At 46.3% G+C, this 14,664-nt stretch overlaps 1 protein-coding gene across 2 annotated transcripts in view; it reads left to right on the top strand.

The window, feature by feature from the left end:
* LGALSL (galectin like) overlaps nt 1-14,664 on the top strand; it is a 128,332-nt gene that overhangs the window by 99,479 nt on the left and 14,189 nt on the right. For both annotated transcript variants that reach the window (XM_056567977.1, XM_056567978.1), the window contains exons 2-3: nt 2,590-2,661; nt 12,492-12,580. In XM_056567977.1, coding sequence (XP_056423952.1) covers nt 2,590-2,661; nt 12,492-12,580 — 161 coding nt within the window. The remainder of the gene's footprint in view (nt 1-2,589; nt 2,662-12,491; nt 12,581-14,664) is intronic.

Below are 14,664 nucleotides of genomic sequence, written 5' to 3'. Positions count from 1 at the left end.
CCACCAGGTGAAATGGATTTTATTTTCAACTTGGGTAGTTTTTTTTTTTTTTTGTTACTTTAGTGCAGTGGTCTTCAATCTGCGGACCTCCAGATGTTGCAAAACTACAATTCCCAGCATGCCCGGACAGCCGTTGGCTGTCCGGGCATGCTGGGATTTGTAGTTTTGCAACATCTGGAGGTCCGCAGGTTGGAGACCACTGCTTTAGCGCTGACCTTTCCTGAACCTGTGTGGCCATGTCCAATCTTGGCTCAACGGAGGGTGAAGGTCCCTCAGAGACAACTATGTCGCAGGATAGTATCGAGCAGCCCTGGAGGCGTCGCTGCTTTCACACAAATTTTTTTTTTTTTTTTTTTATGTTTTTTGACGCCTTTACATTTTCTGACATTGCTAAGTGTGTTTTCCATGTGCAAAATTTCTTGGCGGGGATTTGCGGGCAAAAAAAACTGGATTTGCGCCAAAGATCGATTGGCCCAAATGATGAATTACTGACTAAAGTTAAAATCAGACACAGGACCGTGTGATTTTGAGAAAGTTGTAAAAATGACAGTGCAGAAGATGCGCCAAATTTTGGAGCAAAAAGACACTGCGCCAAAGTATTGCGCCAATGTTCCGTGAAAAAAAAACACATAAATCCTTTTATAAATACCCCCCAATGTCTATGGCTCTGAGGATGTTTCAGATGCCCATATAGACTGTAATGGGATTTTGCATGCCATCTTAGGAATTGTGGCATGAATCTGATCTATAAAATTTACTTCTGCCATTTAGTGCCCATCTTTTCTATGTCCGTGGTTCAGAATATACCTGCACCCTGGCATTAAAGGTATGTTAGGTTATTTTTTCCTTTATAGTCCTCCTGTTATAGTCAACAGAAAAAGCGGAGCCGACCAGAGATGTGGCAGTGTGCATTCTTAGTGCCATTACCACTCCATTGTGACAGTCAGGGGTGAACACAGGGGCCGTACCCCTTCCATTTGGATATTGATGGAATCCACTTTTTTTTTTGCTACAACAAACACTATTCTGCAATGCAAAAACCTGCAGCTCAAAAAAAGTGGAAAAAAATATGAAGTTTTTTTAGACATAAAAGGCATAAAAGTTGCCCCTGGCACTACATTTACGCCTTTAATCGTTATGGATGTAGAGATCAACCGTATGTGAACTGACAGACGTATTACTACTCAATTCACTGCAATTCAGGGAGAAAAAAGGCATAAAAATATTATTCTTGAATGTTGTTCAAGTGCCCAATATTGTGTGTGTGCATATAGTCTTATGGGCTGTGTAAGCTTCGCATGACCAGGACCAAAAAGTAAACAGTGCAGGTTCCTATTCACTTACAGCAAGCAGAGATTCTACAAGACATAACAAATAAATAAATAAATAAATAAACAAAATATATTAAATGACATAACATTATAATAACAATGAATAACCAATAAAGCAGTAAATCCCCCCCCCCCCCCCCCAATGCAGTAGTGGTTTTCCAAGCTTAAAGGGTTACTCCGCTCCCTAGCGTCCGTAACATTGAGTTCCGAACGCTGTGTTCGGGCTTCCGTGTTCACACCCGCCCCCTCGTGACGTCACGGCCTGCCCCTCAATGAAAGTCTATGGGAAGGGGGCGCGACGGCCATCACGCCCCCTCCCATAGACTTGCATTGAGGGGGCGGGACGTAATGTCACATGACGGGGCATGATGTCACGAGAGGGCGGACGTGAACACGGAAGCCGCACACAGCGATCGGAACTCAATGTTCCAGGTGCTGGGGAGCGGAGTAACCCTTTAAACAGGTCCTCCGGTGGAAAACTTTTTTTTTTTTTAATCAGCTGGTGCCAGAAAGATTTGTAAATTATTTCTATTAAAAAAATCTTTATCCTTCCAGTACTTTTTAGCAGCTGTATGCTACAGAGGAAATTCTTTTCTTTTTTAATTTCTTTGTTGTCTTTTCCACAGTGTTCACTGCTGACACCTCTGTCCATGTCTGGAACTGTCCAGAGCAGGAGAAAATCCTCATAGCAAATCTATCCTGCTCTGAACAGTTCCAGACATGGACAGAGGTGTCAGCAGAGAGCACTGTAGACAAGACAAAAAAAGAAATTCAAAAAGAGAAGAATTTCCTCTGTAGCATACAGCTGCTAAAAAGTACTGGAAGGGTAAAGATTTTTTTATAGAATTCATTTACAAATCTGTTTAACTTTCTGGCACCAGTTGATTTAAAAAAAAAAAATGTTTTCCACCGGAGTACTCCTTTAAAGCTTTCACTTACAGGTTCATGTGTCAGTTCTCATACAGAGCGCTCTGTATCTCCGTGCACTACGACGTGCCATTTACTTTCTTCTGGGATCATATTGCAGGTGCTGGAATCTATTAGAACAGGTGCAAAGGTGGCCATGCTGGTTATCTTTCCAGGAGGCCGTCTAAGTGATTGGCACCATATTGAAGGTTAAACATTGAAGCAGGAAAAAAATAAATAAAACATCCTTATCTTGTACTAGTACATGGCTGAACAACCATGTGTACTGTAAATCAGGAGTATTATAACAGATGTAGGTTATAAACTTGTCTGTGATATGTTCTCTCCACAGCAGCTGGACAGCAGGCGTTTGAGCAGTCCACTAGGATCCCCGGTACAAGCTGAAGTGTTCTTTCCACGACTGGTAAGCCACTGTTTTCTTCACTAAATATATACAATACGGTTAATTGAGCCCTGTCATGAAAAAAAAAAAAACTTTTGATGTGTCGTAGAGACATTCCAATAGTTTTGATCTGTCAGGGTCAGAGTGTTCATATCCCAACAGATCACGACAAGCCAGGAGAAGTGCGTGATTAGCATGTTCTCTCCAGGGTCTGTGTTAGGGCTGGGCGGTGTACCGGTTCATACCGAATACCGAAAAAAAAATTCTGCACGAAATGAATTTTTTGCCATACCGCAATACCGGTTTGGCCCCTCCCCCTCGGAAATGAATGAATTATCAGCCGCAGCACGCTGTCCCCACATCGGGGAACTAATCATATGTGCTGTTCTACCCCCAATTAATTATTAGCCCAGCGCTGTCCCCATTGGGGTACCCCTCACATATCACCCGCAAGCGCTGCTCTCCTCGTCCTCCTGTTTTTTGTGGCCGCCGGCGCGGACACTCTATACCAATGGTCTTCAACCTCCAGATGTTGCAAAACTACAACTCCCAGCATGCCCGGACAGCTGTTGGCTGTCCGGGCATGCTGGGAGTTGTAGTTTTGCAACATCTAGAGGTCTGCAGGTTGAAGGCCACTGCTCTATACTGTATCCCTATGCCCGGGCTGCAAAAGGTAAGCAAAAATAAACTTTAACTCACCTTCCCCATCGGTCCGGACCAGCTTCCTAGTGAATGGAACGTCGGACAGCCGTCAGCCTATCACCGGCCGCAGCGATGTTCCGCCTCCACCGGTGATAGGTTGAGCCCACTATCATGTAAGGAGCTCTGGACGACTTCTTACATGACAGTGAGCTCAGCCTATCACCGGTGGAGGCAGAACATCGCTGCGGCTGGTGATAGGCTGACGGCTGTCCGACATCCCCGTCCCCAGCGTAAGGCCGACGTAGGAACATGCGTTAGTTTATTTTGTTTACCTTTTGCAGCCCGGGCATAGCGATACCGCACAGTATAGAGTGTCAGCGCCGGCGGCCGCAACAAACAGGAGGACGAGGAGAGCAGCGCTTGCGGGTGACGTTAGTAGTACCCCGATGGGGACAGTGCAGCGCTGGGCTAATAATTCATTTTGGGGGGGGAATACCGTGGAACCGCCACAAGTTACAAAAATACCGCGATACACATATTTGGTCATACCGCTCAGCCCTAGTCTGTGTCACATGACCAGGGCATAATGTAAGTCTATGGGGGCTTCTTGGACTTGGGTGAGAAGCACAGCATCTCGTTCTTGAGATCGGTTAAGGTGTGAGCACATGTTCGTAGGGAGGTATTATTGAAAGGTACAATTTAAATATACCGGATTCTTTACATAAAGCAAATCTGCTGCAAATCGTGTGGATTTTATTGTGTTTTTTCTGTGCAGATTGTCCTGTGAAAAACAAGTATAAAGCATGAAATATAAAAAGTTATTTAAAAAAAAAAAACAATAATCCCCCCCCCCCCCTTTTCCACAATACTCACTTCCCCTCATGTTCCAGGGACAGCGCTTTCCATGTCTCTCACCTTTCCTAGTATTCGTACCCCCAGCCTCCAACAATGAAGTGTGGACACATGACCACTGCAGCCTGTGATTGGGGTGTACAGAGACTGGAAGAGGTCCAGCAAAGCGTTGGCTCAGGAACGCCATGGGATTGTTTGTTTTTAAAGGGGAACTCCGGTGGAAATTTTTTTTTTTATCAATTGGTGCCAGATGACTTCTATTTAAAAATCTACCACAGATATACTACAGAGGAAGTTGTGTAGTTCTTTCCAGTCTGACCACAGTGCTCTCTGCTGACACCTCTGTCCGTGTCAGGAACTGTCCAGAGCAGGAGAGGTTTTCTATGGGGATTTGTTTCTAATCTGGACAGTTCCTGAGACAGAGGTGTCAGCAGAGAGTGGTCAGACTGAAAAAAACTGCACAACTTCCTCTGTAGGATACGGCAGCTGATAAGTACTGAAAGGATTAAGATTTTTTAATAGAAATGATTTACAAATCTGTTTAACTTTCTGGCACCAGCTGATCTGAAAACATTTGTTTTCCATTTGTTTCCACCAGAGTTCCCCTTTAAGTTTGTCTTTTAGGATATACTTCTGGATTTGTTCTTCCATATTGAATTCAGTCCCCAAAGTCCTCTGTTATCATGGCGGCACAGGTGTCTGTCGCACTGCACTTCCTGGTGCCATGGTCAATATGTTAACATGACACATTGGCGCTCACCAATCACTCGCCTCAGCGGTGTTCTCCCTCAGTGATTGGCTGAGCAGCAATGTGACCTTTTGTCCACAGATTCAGGAAGTGCAGAGGGGCAGACACTGGTGCTGCCGCTGCGACAAAGGAGGCTGTGCGGGACGTAAGTACAGTTTTTTGTTTTTTTTTGTTATGCAGGCAGCCTGGACATATTTTTTGACGGCCAAAACTTTTTTTTATATATCAACTGGCTCCGGAAAGTTAAACAGATTTGTAAATGACTTCTATTAAAAAATCTTAATCCTTCCAATAGTTATTAGCTTCTGAAGTTGAGTTGTTGTTTTCTGTCTAACTGCTTTCTGATGACTCACGTCCCGGGAGCTGTGCAGTTCCTATGGGGATATTCTCCCATCATGCATAGCTCCCGGGACGTGACATCATTATTGAGCAGTTAGACAGAAAACTTCAGAAGCTAATAACTATTGGAAGGATTAAGATTTTTTAATAGAAGTCATTTACAAATCTGTTTAACTTTGCGGAGCCAGTTGATATATATATAAAAAAAAGGTTCTGCCTGGAATACCCCTTTAAGGCTGCACAGCAATTTTGATTGTGATATTGTGTCCTATGACTGGCAGCGTGGTTGTGATACAACAACTGCACAAAATCCAACTTTGATTGAGTTTTGGTCGCAAGACACATACAACCTGCTAGCGTTGACCTCATTGCTAGTCACATGCAACTTTGACCTGTTTGCCGCTTCTCACTATTTAGCTGTTTGGCTCACACGTCATTGGCAAATCTCAGTTTTCTCAAAATTTCTGCAAAATGCTAAAAGACCACAACATGTGAATACACCCTGTACACCTAAAAGAAAAAAAAAATGTAAACTTCAGACAAGTGGCACAGTGTGGTGTGAATAGAGCCGTACACTAGTCCAGGATAGTAAATCTGTCTCTTTTTGGAGGAATGACTCACAGGACTTGTGATTGGACCAAGCGGTAAGTAAATTGTCAGCATGCAGAGATCAGAAGAATATATAATGCGGCATGAATGACAAATCACACCCCGCAAAGCATCAGCATTTACTTCAAAAACGTGTTGTGCTTCATTATAGAAAAATAATAAACTTTGCTGTTGCCCCCGGCAGCTGAGGAGGATCTGGGGTTTATGTTCCAGACTGCACTAAAGTATAGAGAAGGATAAATCTTGCTATAATCTCATGCTAAGTTGCTGCTGGCTCTGGCCGCCTTCGTATATATTAACTTCGACTTGTGAGTAAGCGGGAGAAACAGTGATTCTGATAAATCCTTATGTCTGCCACGAGACCCTTGTGTCAGGACCTTGTTACTTTTTTCTTTATTTTGACCCATTTTACGTGACTTGATGAAGAACTGTTTGTCTACATTGACTTTAAAGGGGTATTCCGGGCAAAAACATTTTATCCCCTATCCAAAGCCCACGATCTCCCTGATGCGGGTGCTGAATCTCCAGTTTCAGAAACTTCCGGAACTGGGGACGTGATGTCACGCCACGCCCCCTCCATTCGTGTCTATGGGAGGGGGCGTGACGGCCGTCACGCCCCCTCCCATAGACACGAATGGAGGGGGCGTGGCGTGACATCACGTCCCCAGTTCCGGAAACCCGGAGGTTTCTGAAACTGGAGATTCAGCACCCGCATAGAATGCAGGTGCTGCAGGGAGATCGCGGGGGGTCTCAGCAGCGGGCCCCCCGCGATCAGACATCTTATCCCCTATCCTTTGGATAGGGGATAAAATGTTTTTGCCCGGAATAGCCCTTTAAAAGTAAAAATAAATAGGGATAACCTACATCAAAAAAGGCAGCCCAGTTCACATTATACATACTAGAAGTCCAAGGAAATTTCGGTCATGTTCATTTTTTTTGCGGGAGAAGAGACGGTGCATGCAGTATTTTTTCAATAAATTAAAATAAATTTAAGTCTATGGAAAATGGATGAGCCTGTAATGTCATCCGTTTGCACCTGTTCTTTCATATCCATTTTTGATCCATTATTACTTCTGAGCATGCTCAGAAGAGGTGTGAGCAACCAGGAAGTAGCCAGGCAAAAATAAAAACAGACAATAAACAAAATAAAAACTGATACAACAGGATGCCACTTAATGGCATCCTTTTGCATCAGTTTACATCTGTTTTTTAGTATGGTCCGTTTAGCAGCAATGACGGGAGGCAACGACTGTGTGAACCTAGTCTAACTTGTAAGGCCCCAATCACACTGCCATTGCTCCCCATCAAGAACTGCCATTAAAGGGGTACTACCGTGCTGACAACTTATCCCCTATCTAAAGGATTCCGCCGCTGGGGACCCCCCCGATCTCGCACGCAGCACCCCGCTCTCATCAGCCCCGGAGCGAACATCACTCCGGGTCTGCTGACTGCCGATCACGGGGCCGGAGTATCATGACGTCACGCTCTGCCCCCTCACTGTAAGTCTATGGCAGGGGGCGAGACTTGCATTGAGGGGGCGGAGCGTGACGTCACACGGGGGCGGAGCTGTCACGTCACAATCACCGGCCCCGTCATCAAACCCGGAGCGGATGTTCGCTCCGGGGCCTGATGAGAGCGGGGTGCTGCGTGCGAGATCGTGGGGGTCCCCAGGCAAATTATCCCCTATCCTTTAGATAGGGGATAAGTTGTCAGCACGGTAGTACCCCTTTAAACTTTCTTAACAGTCATGCTCGTGCAACGGGCAACAACGGGTCCCGATGGCTCCCATTTACTATTATGGGGGCCATCAGGCACCGTTGTTTTTTTAATGGGAATAGCGGGAGAAAACGATGGGGCAAGTAGTAGTTTTTCTCCCGCTATTCTCCCCCGATGGCTGTCACACTGCCGTGTCATAACAGCAGTGTGAAAGAAGCCTTACTTATAAAGAAATGTTGGGCAGAAAGTATGACTGCAGGATTGGGCTACTTGTGGTCCGTTTGCAATTATGGAACCCCCCTGGAATGCATAGAAGCTGTAGACACAACATTGTAGGAGATTTCTAATGAAGACTTAGGGTGCATGCACACCACGTTTTCACTGTACGGGTGCTGGATCCCACTGGGGGAGGGGAAAACCGTGTGCTCCCATACCCCAGCCAGACCAGTGCTGAAATCCATTGACTTTAATGAGCCGACCGGAGTCACCGTTTTACTCCGGTCGGCTCATTTTTGACCCATATCCGGTTTTCTGGTCGGACCTCAAAACGTAGTATACTACGTTTTGAGGTCCGATCAGAAAACCGGATACGGTTCGGTCAGCTCATTAAAGTGAATAGATTTCAGCGCCGGTCCGGCTGGGGTACGGGAGCGCATGGTTTTCCCCTCCGTCAGCTGGATGCGGCACCCATACAGTGAAAACATGGTGTGCATGCACCCTTAGGCTGCAATTTATCATTTTTAGAATTTATGATGCTGTTCATATACATTAAAATGTCTGTTCCCTACTTGCTTATGCGTGACAAATTCATTGAATTGTCGCATATTGGCAACAAACTAAAAAAATATATGTGACAGGATAAGTCAGCTCCAGGCTGGAGTCAACTTGTGCAAAAATTAGCACTTTTTTTTTAAATTGCATTTATCATGCATAATGGCTGAGATATGAAAGTTAGGTGCCTGAAAGGTAGGTGCTTCGATCATTTATGGAAAGTGTATTGATGCCCAAACTTTCAAACTTTTGAGCAACCAAGAGACCTGAATATAAAGATTTGTGATAATATGGCGCCTGACCTAGGCCGTACAACAAGCATGTCAAACTCAAAGGCTAACATGGGCCAAAAAAACAAGGTTTAAGTTTATGTGGGCCGCATCAAAAAAAAAAAAACATGCCCTCACTGCACAACACCCTATGTCCCCTTTGCACAACAACCCATGCCCCCCTGCACAAGACCCCATGCCCCCCCCTGCACAAGACCCCATGCCCCTTTGCACAAGACCCTATGCCCACCCTACACAACACCTCATGACCCCCTTCACAAGACCCCATGCCCCTTTTGTACAACACTCCATGCCCCTTTGCACAAGACCCCATGCCCCCCTGCAAATTACTCTGCCCCTCTGCACAAAACTATGCAGTACAGTTCCCCCACATTAGGTGCAGTATAGTTTCCCACACTAGGTGCAGTATAGTTCCCCACATTAGGTGCAGTATAGTTCCCCACATTAGGTGCAGTATAGTTCCCCCACATTAGGTGCAGTATAGTTCCCCCACATTAGGTGCAATATAGTTCCCCCACATTAGGTGCAGTATAGTTTCCCCACATTAGGTGCAGTATTGTTCCCCACATTAGGGGTGCAGTATAGCTCCCCCCATAGGTGCAGTACAGTTCCCCCACATTAGGTGCAGTACAGTTCCCCCACATTAGGTGTAGTATAGTTCCCCCACATTAGGTGCAGTACAGTTCCCCCACATTAGGTGCAGTACAGTTCCCCCACATTAGGTGCAGTACAGTTCCCCCACATTAGGTGCAGTACAGTTCCCCCACATTAGGTGCAGTACAGTTCCCCCACATTAGGTGCAGTACAGTTCCCCCACATTAGGTGCAGTACAGTTCCCCCACATTTGGTGTAGTATAGTTCCCCCACGTGCAGTATAGTTCCGCACAGTGCGTGCAGTATAGTTCCCCACATTAGGGGCAGTATAGTTCCCCACATTAGGTGCAGTATAGTTCCCCCACATTAGGTGCAGTATAGTTCCCCACAGACATACAGCCTTCAGCCATATACAGTGTATGGCTGGAGGCTGTATGCCTGTTTACTGCCCCACTTCAGTGTTCCGACCACCACTCCTCCGGTCTGGGGTCACGATCTACTGCTATGGCCTAGAGACCATAGCAGTAGGTCCCGGGACCAGAGGAGCGGTGGACGGAACACCAAAGATGACGTGCTGGTGAGTGGTGACTTACCATACCCGCGTGTCCTCCTCACTGCTCCGCTCCGCACTGCTCTTCTCCTATGGGCGCATTCACGGGACGTCAGTGACATCCCTGCGTGCGCAACTTCTCGGAGCCCCTGTGTTTTTAAAGTTAACACGGGACCGCAACGAGGTAACCGGGGCATCCTTGTGTCCTGAAAAGATTTTTCGGGACACAGAGATGCCCGGAATGAGATGGGGGCCCCCTGCGGGCACGGGGCCCGGAGCAGGCGCTCCAGGAGTGCCAATGATGATCCGGCCCTGACCAGAGCAATGAATATCTTTGCTGGGCTTCATGTTTGACACCCATGCCGTACAGCATTGATAATTTCCTCCCTTAGTGTGCAGAGTATCAGGGATCAAACTACAAGCATTAAAGGGCTATGGGAGGAGGGAAGGTAAGTGCCTGGAAATACTCACAAGCTGCAGAGACATTGGGGGAGATTTAACAAAACCTGTATATAGGAAGAGTAGTGAAGTTGTCCATAGCAACCAATTAGATTGCTTCATTTATTTTTAAAAAAGGTCTCTGAAAACATAAATTTTGATAAATGTACTTATTGTCTCTGCTAAGAGACAGTAGAGACAAGTGTGTGTATATAAGAGATCTTAACCCAGGGATTTATACATAGTCTGCTCAGTGCTGCTTTATTATATCCTCCAGGCAGCTGCTGCTGCTGTTTAGGCTGTGCACATAGAAGTACATAGAAGTGCAGGATCTTCTCCTCTGTGTGTGCAGTGTATGGCAGACTCCATAGACATGTTCTGGAAGAAGTGAATTTGGGATAACTCTGCTGAAAAATTCCATACTCATGTTATATAATGGCTGGAACTAGTGCTGCTTCTCTTGTACACAGACATGGCAGCTTATCCCTAATAGTCACCTGTACGACAGGTATGCTTCAGGTATCCTTACACAGAGATTTGTGCTATGATCTGAGTGGAAATAGCAATAATTGCTGTGTGTGTCACAATTATAGGACACATTGAATTAAAAAGTGGTTCAACATGCTAAAAATATTTCCTTGATGATCACTGTCATAGTTACAGGAGTTTTCTTCAATGAATGAGTATAAACCCTGTAAGGTAAGGTCAAGACAAGAGCAGCGTTTTGGCTTACATTCTGTAAGTCGTTGTTACCTTGCCAGTTATTAGTGTATTTTTACGGAAAGGCAATCTATAAAATCTTTCTAACATTTATGTGCTCTTAAAAAGATGAATAACATCAGGGTCTGAATTCACTGTACAAGAATATCTCCATATATAATGATATACCTGTATGTCTATAATTATGGTTATTCTTGGCGGCCTCTATAATCATTGTATGCTCAGTGCGGGATAGGACACTGGCTTGGCTGTACTCCCTAGGCTGCACTGAAATCAGAACCTTATTATCACTTAGCAGACTGTGTTCCCCACGTGTAGCCCTCCAGCTCTTGCAGAACTACAACCCCCATCACAGCCCCAGGTATGCCATCATTGGGTGGTAGTTTTGCAACAGCTGCAGTAGGGCTGGGCGGTATGACCAAATGTGTGTATCACGGTATTTTTTAAACTTTTGTCGGTTCCCGGATTATAACGGTATTTCCTAGCCCCCCCCCCCCCCCCCATATTAATTATCAGTCAACATCTCCATCGGGGTAAATACTCACATATCACCCGCAAGTGCTGCCCTCCTCGTCCTGTTTGTTACGCCCACCGGTGCTGGCACTCTATACTGTGCGGTATCCCTATGCCTGGGCTGCAAATGGTAAACAAAATAAACTTTAACGCACCTACGTCGGCCTTACGCTGGGGACGGGAACGTCGGAGAGCCGCCAGCCTATCACCGGCCGCAGCAATGTTCCACCTCGGCCGGTGATAGGCTGAGCCCACTGTCATGTAAGGAGCTCTGGCCAGCTTCTTACATGACAGTGGGCTCAGCCTATCACCGGCCGATGCAGAACTTCGCTGCGGCCGAGGCGGAACATCGCTGCGGCTGTCCGACGTTCCCGTCCCCAGGAAACAAGTAAGGCCAGTACCAGACCAACGGGAGGTGAGTTAAAGTTTATTTTGTTTATTTTTTTGCAGCCCGGGCATAGGGATACCGCACAGTATAAAGCAGTGGTCTTCAACCTGCGGACCTTCAGATTTTGCAAAACTACAACTCCCAGCATGCCCGGACAGCCGTTGGCTGTCCGGGCATGCTGGGAGTTGTAATTTTGCAACATCTGGAGGTCCGCAGGTTGGAGACCACTGGTATAGAGTGTCAGCGCCGGCGGCCGCAACAAACAGGACGAGGAGGGCAGCGCATGCGGGTGAGTAGTACCCTGATGGGGACAGCGCTGGGCTGATAATTAATTGGGGGAAGCAGAACAGCGCTCGCAGGTCACATAGGATTAGTTCCTCGATGTGGGGACAGCGCAGCGCTGGGCTGATAATTCATTCATTCCCGAGGGGGAGGGGCCAAACCGGTATTGCGGTATGGGTTCAAATTCATATCGTGCAGCACAAAAATTTCGGTATTCGGTATGAACCGGTATACCGCCCAGCCCTAAGCTGCAGAACCACTTAAATAGGGACATGCAAGTAGATTCCTACAGTGAATACATTGAATAATCCATATCTCCAAGGAGCTGTACATTTCCTTACATTTTATCAGTATTTATACATTATTGTCCTTGTTTAACCAGACTCCTTGTTATTGCAGACAGTTCCGTTCTGTGGCCACATAAAAGGCGGCATGAGACCAGGGAAGAAGATCCTCATTATGGGAATGGTCGGCATGAACCCAGAGAGGTGCGAATACGATGTCAGAAGTCTATGATTGATCTAATGTCTTCCTGTATCTATGAAGTGTGGCTGGCAGCGCTGAGTATTTCCTTATACTGTTACTATAGATGTGCATGGAATGTGCTGCTGTGTTTACTTATCTGCAATCAAACGCCACATTATGAAACATGCATGAGCCTTATCGAGTGGGAATACTACCCTATTGCCCTTTTTTAGTGGTGTAGTTCAAAAAAGGATTCTGAACCCAACAGTGATCTTCAACCTGCGGACCTCCAGATGTTGCAAAACTACAACTCCCAGCATGCCCGGACAGCCGTTGGCTGTCCGGGCATGCTGGGAGTTGTAGTTTTGCAACATCTGGAGGTCCGCAGGTTGAAGACCACTGGTATAGGAGGTAATACTCACGTGTCCCCGCCGCTCCGGACCCGTCACCGCTGCCATGGATGTCGCTCCATCGCTGTCGCCGCGTCCCCGTGGTCTCCCCGATGCTCCGGACATCTTCTTCCCCGGGATCCACGCTCTCCGTCGCCGTCATCACGTCGCTACGCACGCCGCTCCTATTGGATGACGGGACGGCGTGCGCGGCGATGTGATGACGTCGAAGGAGAGCGCCGACCATGCAGGGGATCCCAGCACGGAGCAGACACCAAGCAGGCAGGTAAGGTCCCTCCCGGTGTCCTGTAAGCTGTTCAGGATGCCACGATTTCACCGCGGCGGTCCCGAACAGCCCGACTGAGCAGCCGGGTTAGTGTCACTTTCGCTTCAGACGTGGTGGTCAGCTTTGATTGCTGCGTCTGAAGGGTTAATACAGGGCATCACCGCGATCGGTGATGTCCTGTATTAGCCGCGGGTCCCGGCCGTTGATGGCCGCAGGGATCGCCGCGATAGGTGTGTATTCGCCATATAAGACGCACCAACTTTTCCCCCACCAGTTTTGGGGAAGAAAAAGTGCGTCTTATACGGCGAAAAATACGGTAATTAATTTTTTAAAGTTTACAATATACTATACTATTGAGATTGCGTATGCAGTGTTGCGTTTGCGTATGGTGTCCCCATTGACGGCAATGCAGTTCCGGCCTTTGGAATTTCAATTTCCTCAGCAGAGATTCTGTCACAGAAATTCAACACTGTGCAGTGGAAGGCTGCCGCATCGGAATCTCTGCCCGGAATTTCTCTGTGGGGGGGGGGTGGGACCTTCTGGTTTCACACAGTTGGAGGCGTCCATCATACATGGGGTCCCATGTTAAAAGAAAGTAAATGTATACCACACAGTACAGTGATCCCTCAACTTACAATGGCCTCAACGTACAATATTTTAAACATACAATGTTCTTTTCTGGACCATTGTAACTTGAAACGAGACTCAACATACAATGTATGGACATTGAAACATGTCAGTGGCTGGAAGAACTGACCAATCAGAATGGACATTTCACTGGTAAAACCCCTGTATTCCTGACGTACATGCACTGACTGGTGTCTGGTAGCGCCCCCTACAGTACAGGGAGGTATTACATGTTCTGTACACTTTACCTGTGCCAGGGTTAGCAGCTCCTTTGGACACTAGGTGAGGGCGACTCTATTTTACTTTTTTAGGACATTGTGTGTACTGTACAGGACCCTCAAGAAGCTACTGTCCTCTATACAGACAGTGATTACAGCTCCCAGCAGATCTTTATTACTTTTATATGTAAGGATTTGCTTTATCTATATTAGTTATCTACTTATTTTTGTTTAATCCTCACTTTTTCCTATTTTTGGATGACATTTTGGGAGCTTCAGAACCAATTACCAGGTTTCCATAGAGTTATGGTCTCAACATACAATGGTTTCAACATACAATGGTCATCCTGGAACCAATTAATATTGGAACTTGAGGGATCACTGCTTATGGCTTTTACTGGATCCAATTTAGAAGTCTTTATTATTCCATCCAGAAATCCCCAATGGATATTACCCAAATGGAGTACAAAATGACACACCGTGAGGTAATGGAGATCTATGGATACATTTAATGCATTTGTCAATACCTGTCCTGGCATAAACGTACACTGATAGGTGCAGTGAGAAATAAGCCTGCCAGTCATAGC

This window comes from Hyla sarda, chromosome 3, assembly GCF_029499605.1.
Source record: "Hyla sarda isolate aHylSar1 chromosome 3, aHylSar1.hap1, whole genome shotgun sequence".
NCBI lineage: Eukaryota > Metazoa > Chordata > Amphibia > Anura > Hylidae > Hyla > Hyla sarda.
This window is presented reverse-complemented; position numbering and strand designations above follow the sequence as displayed.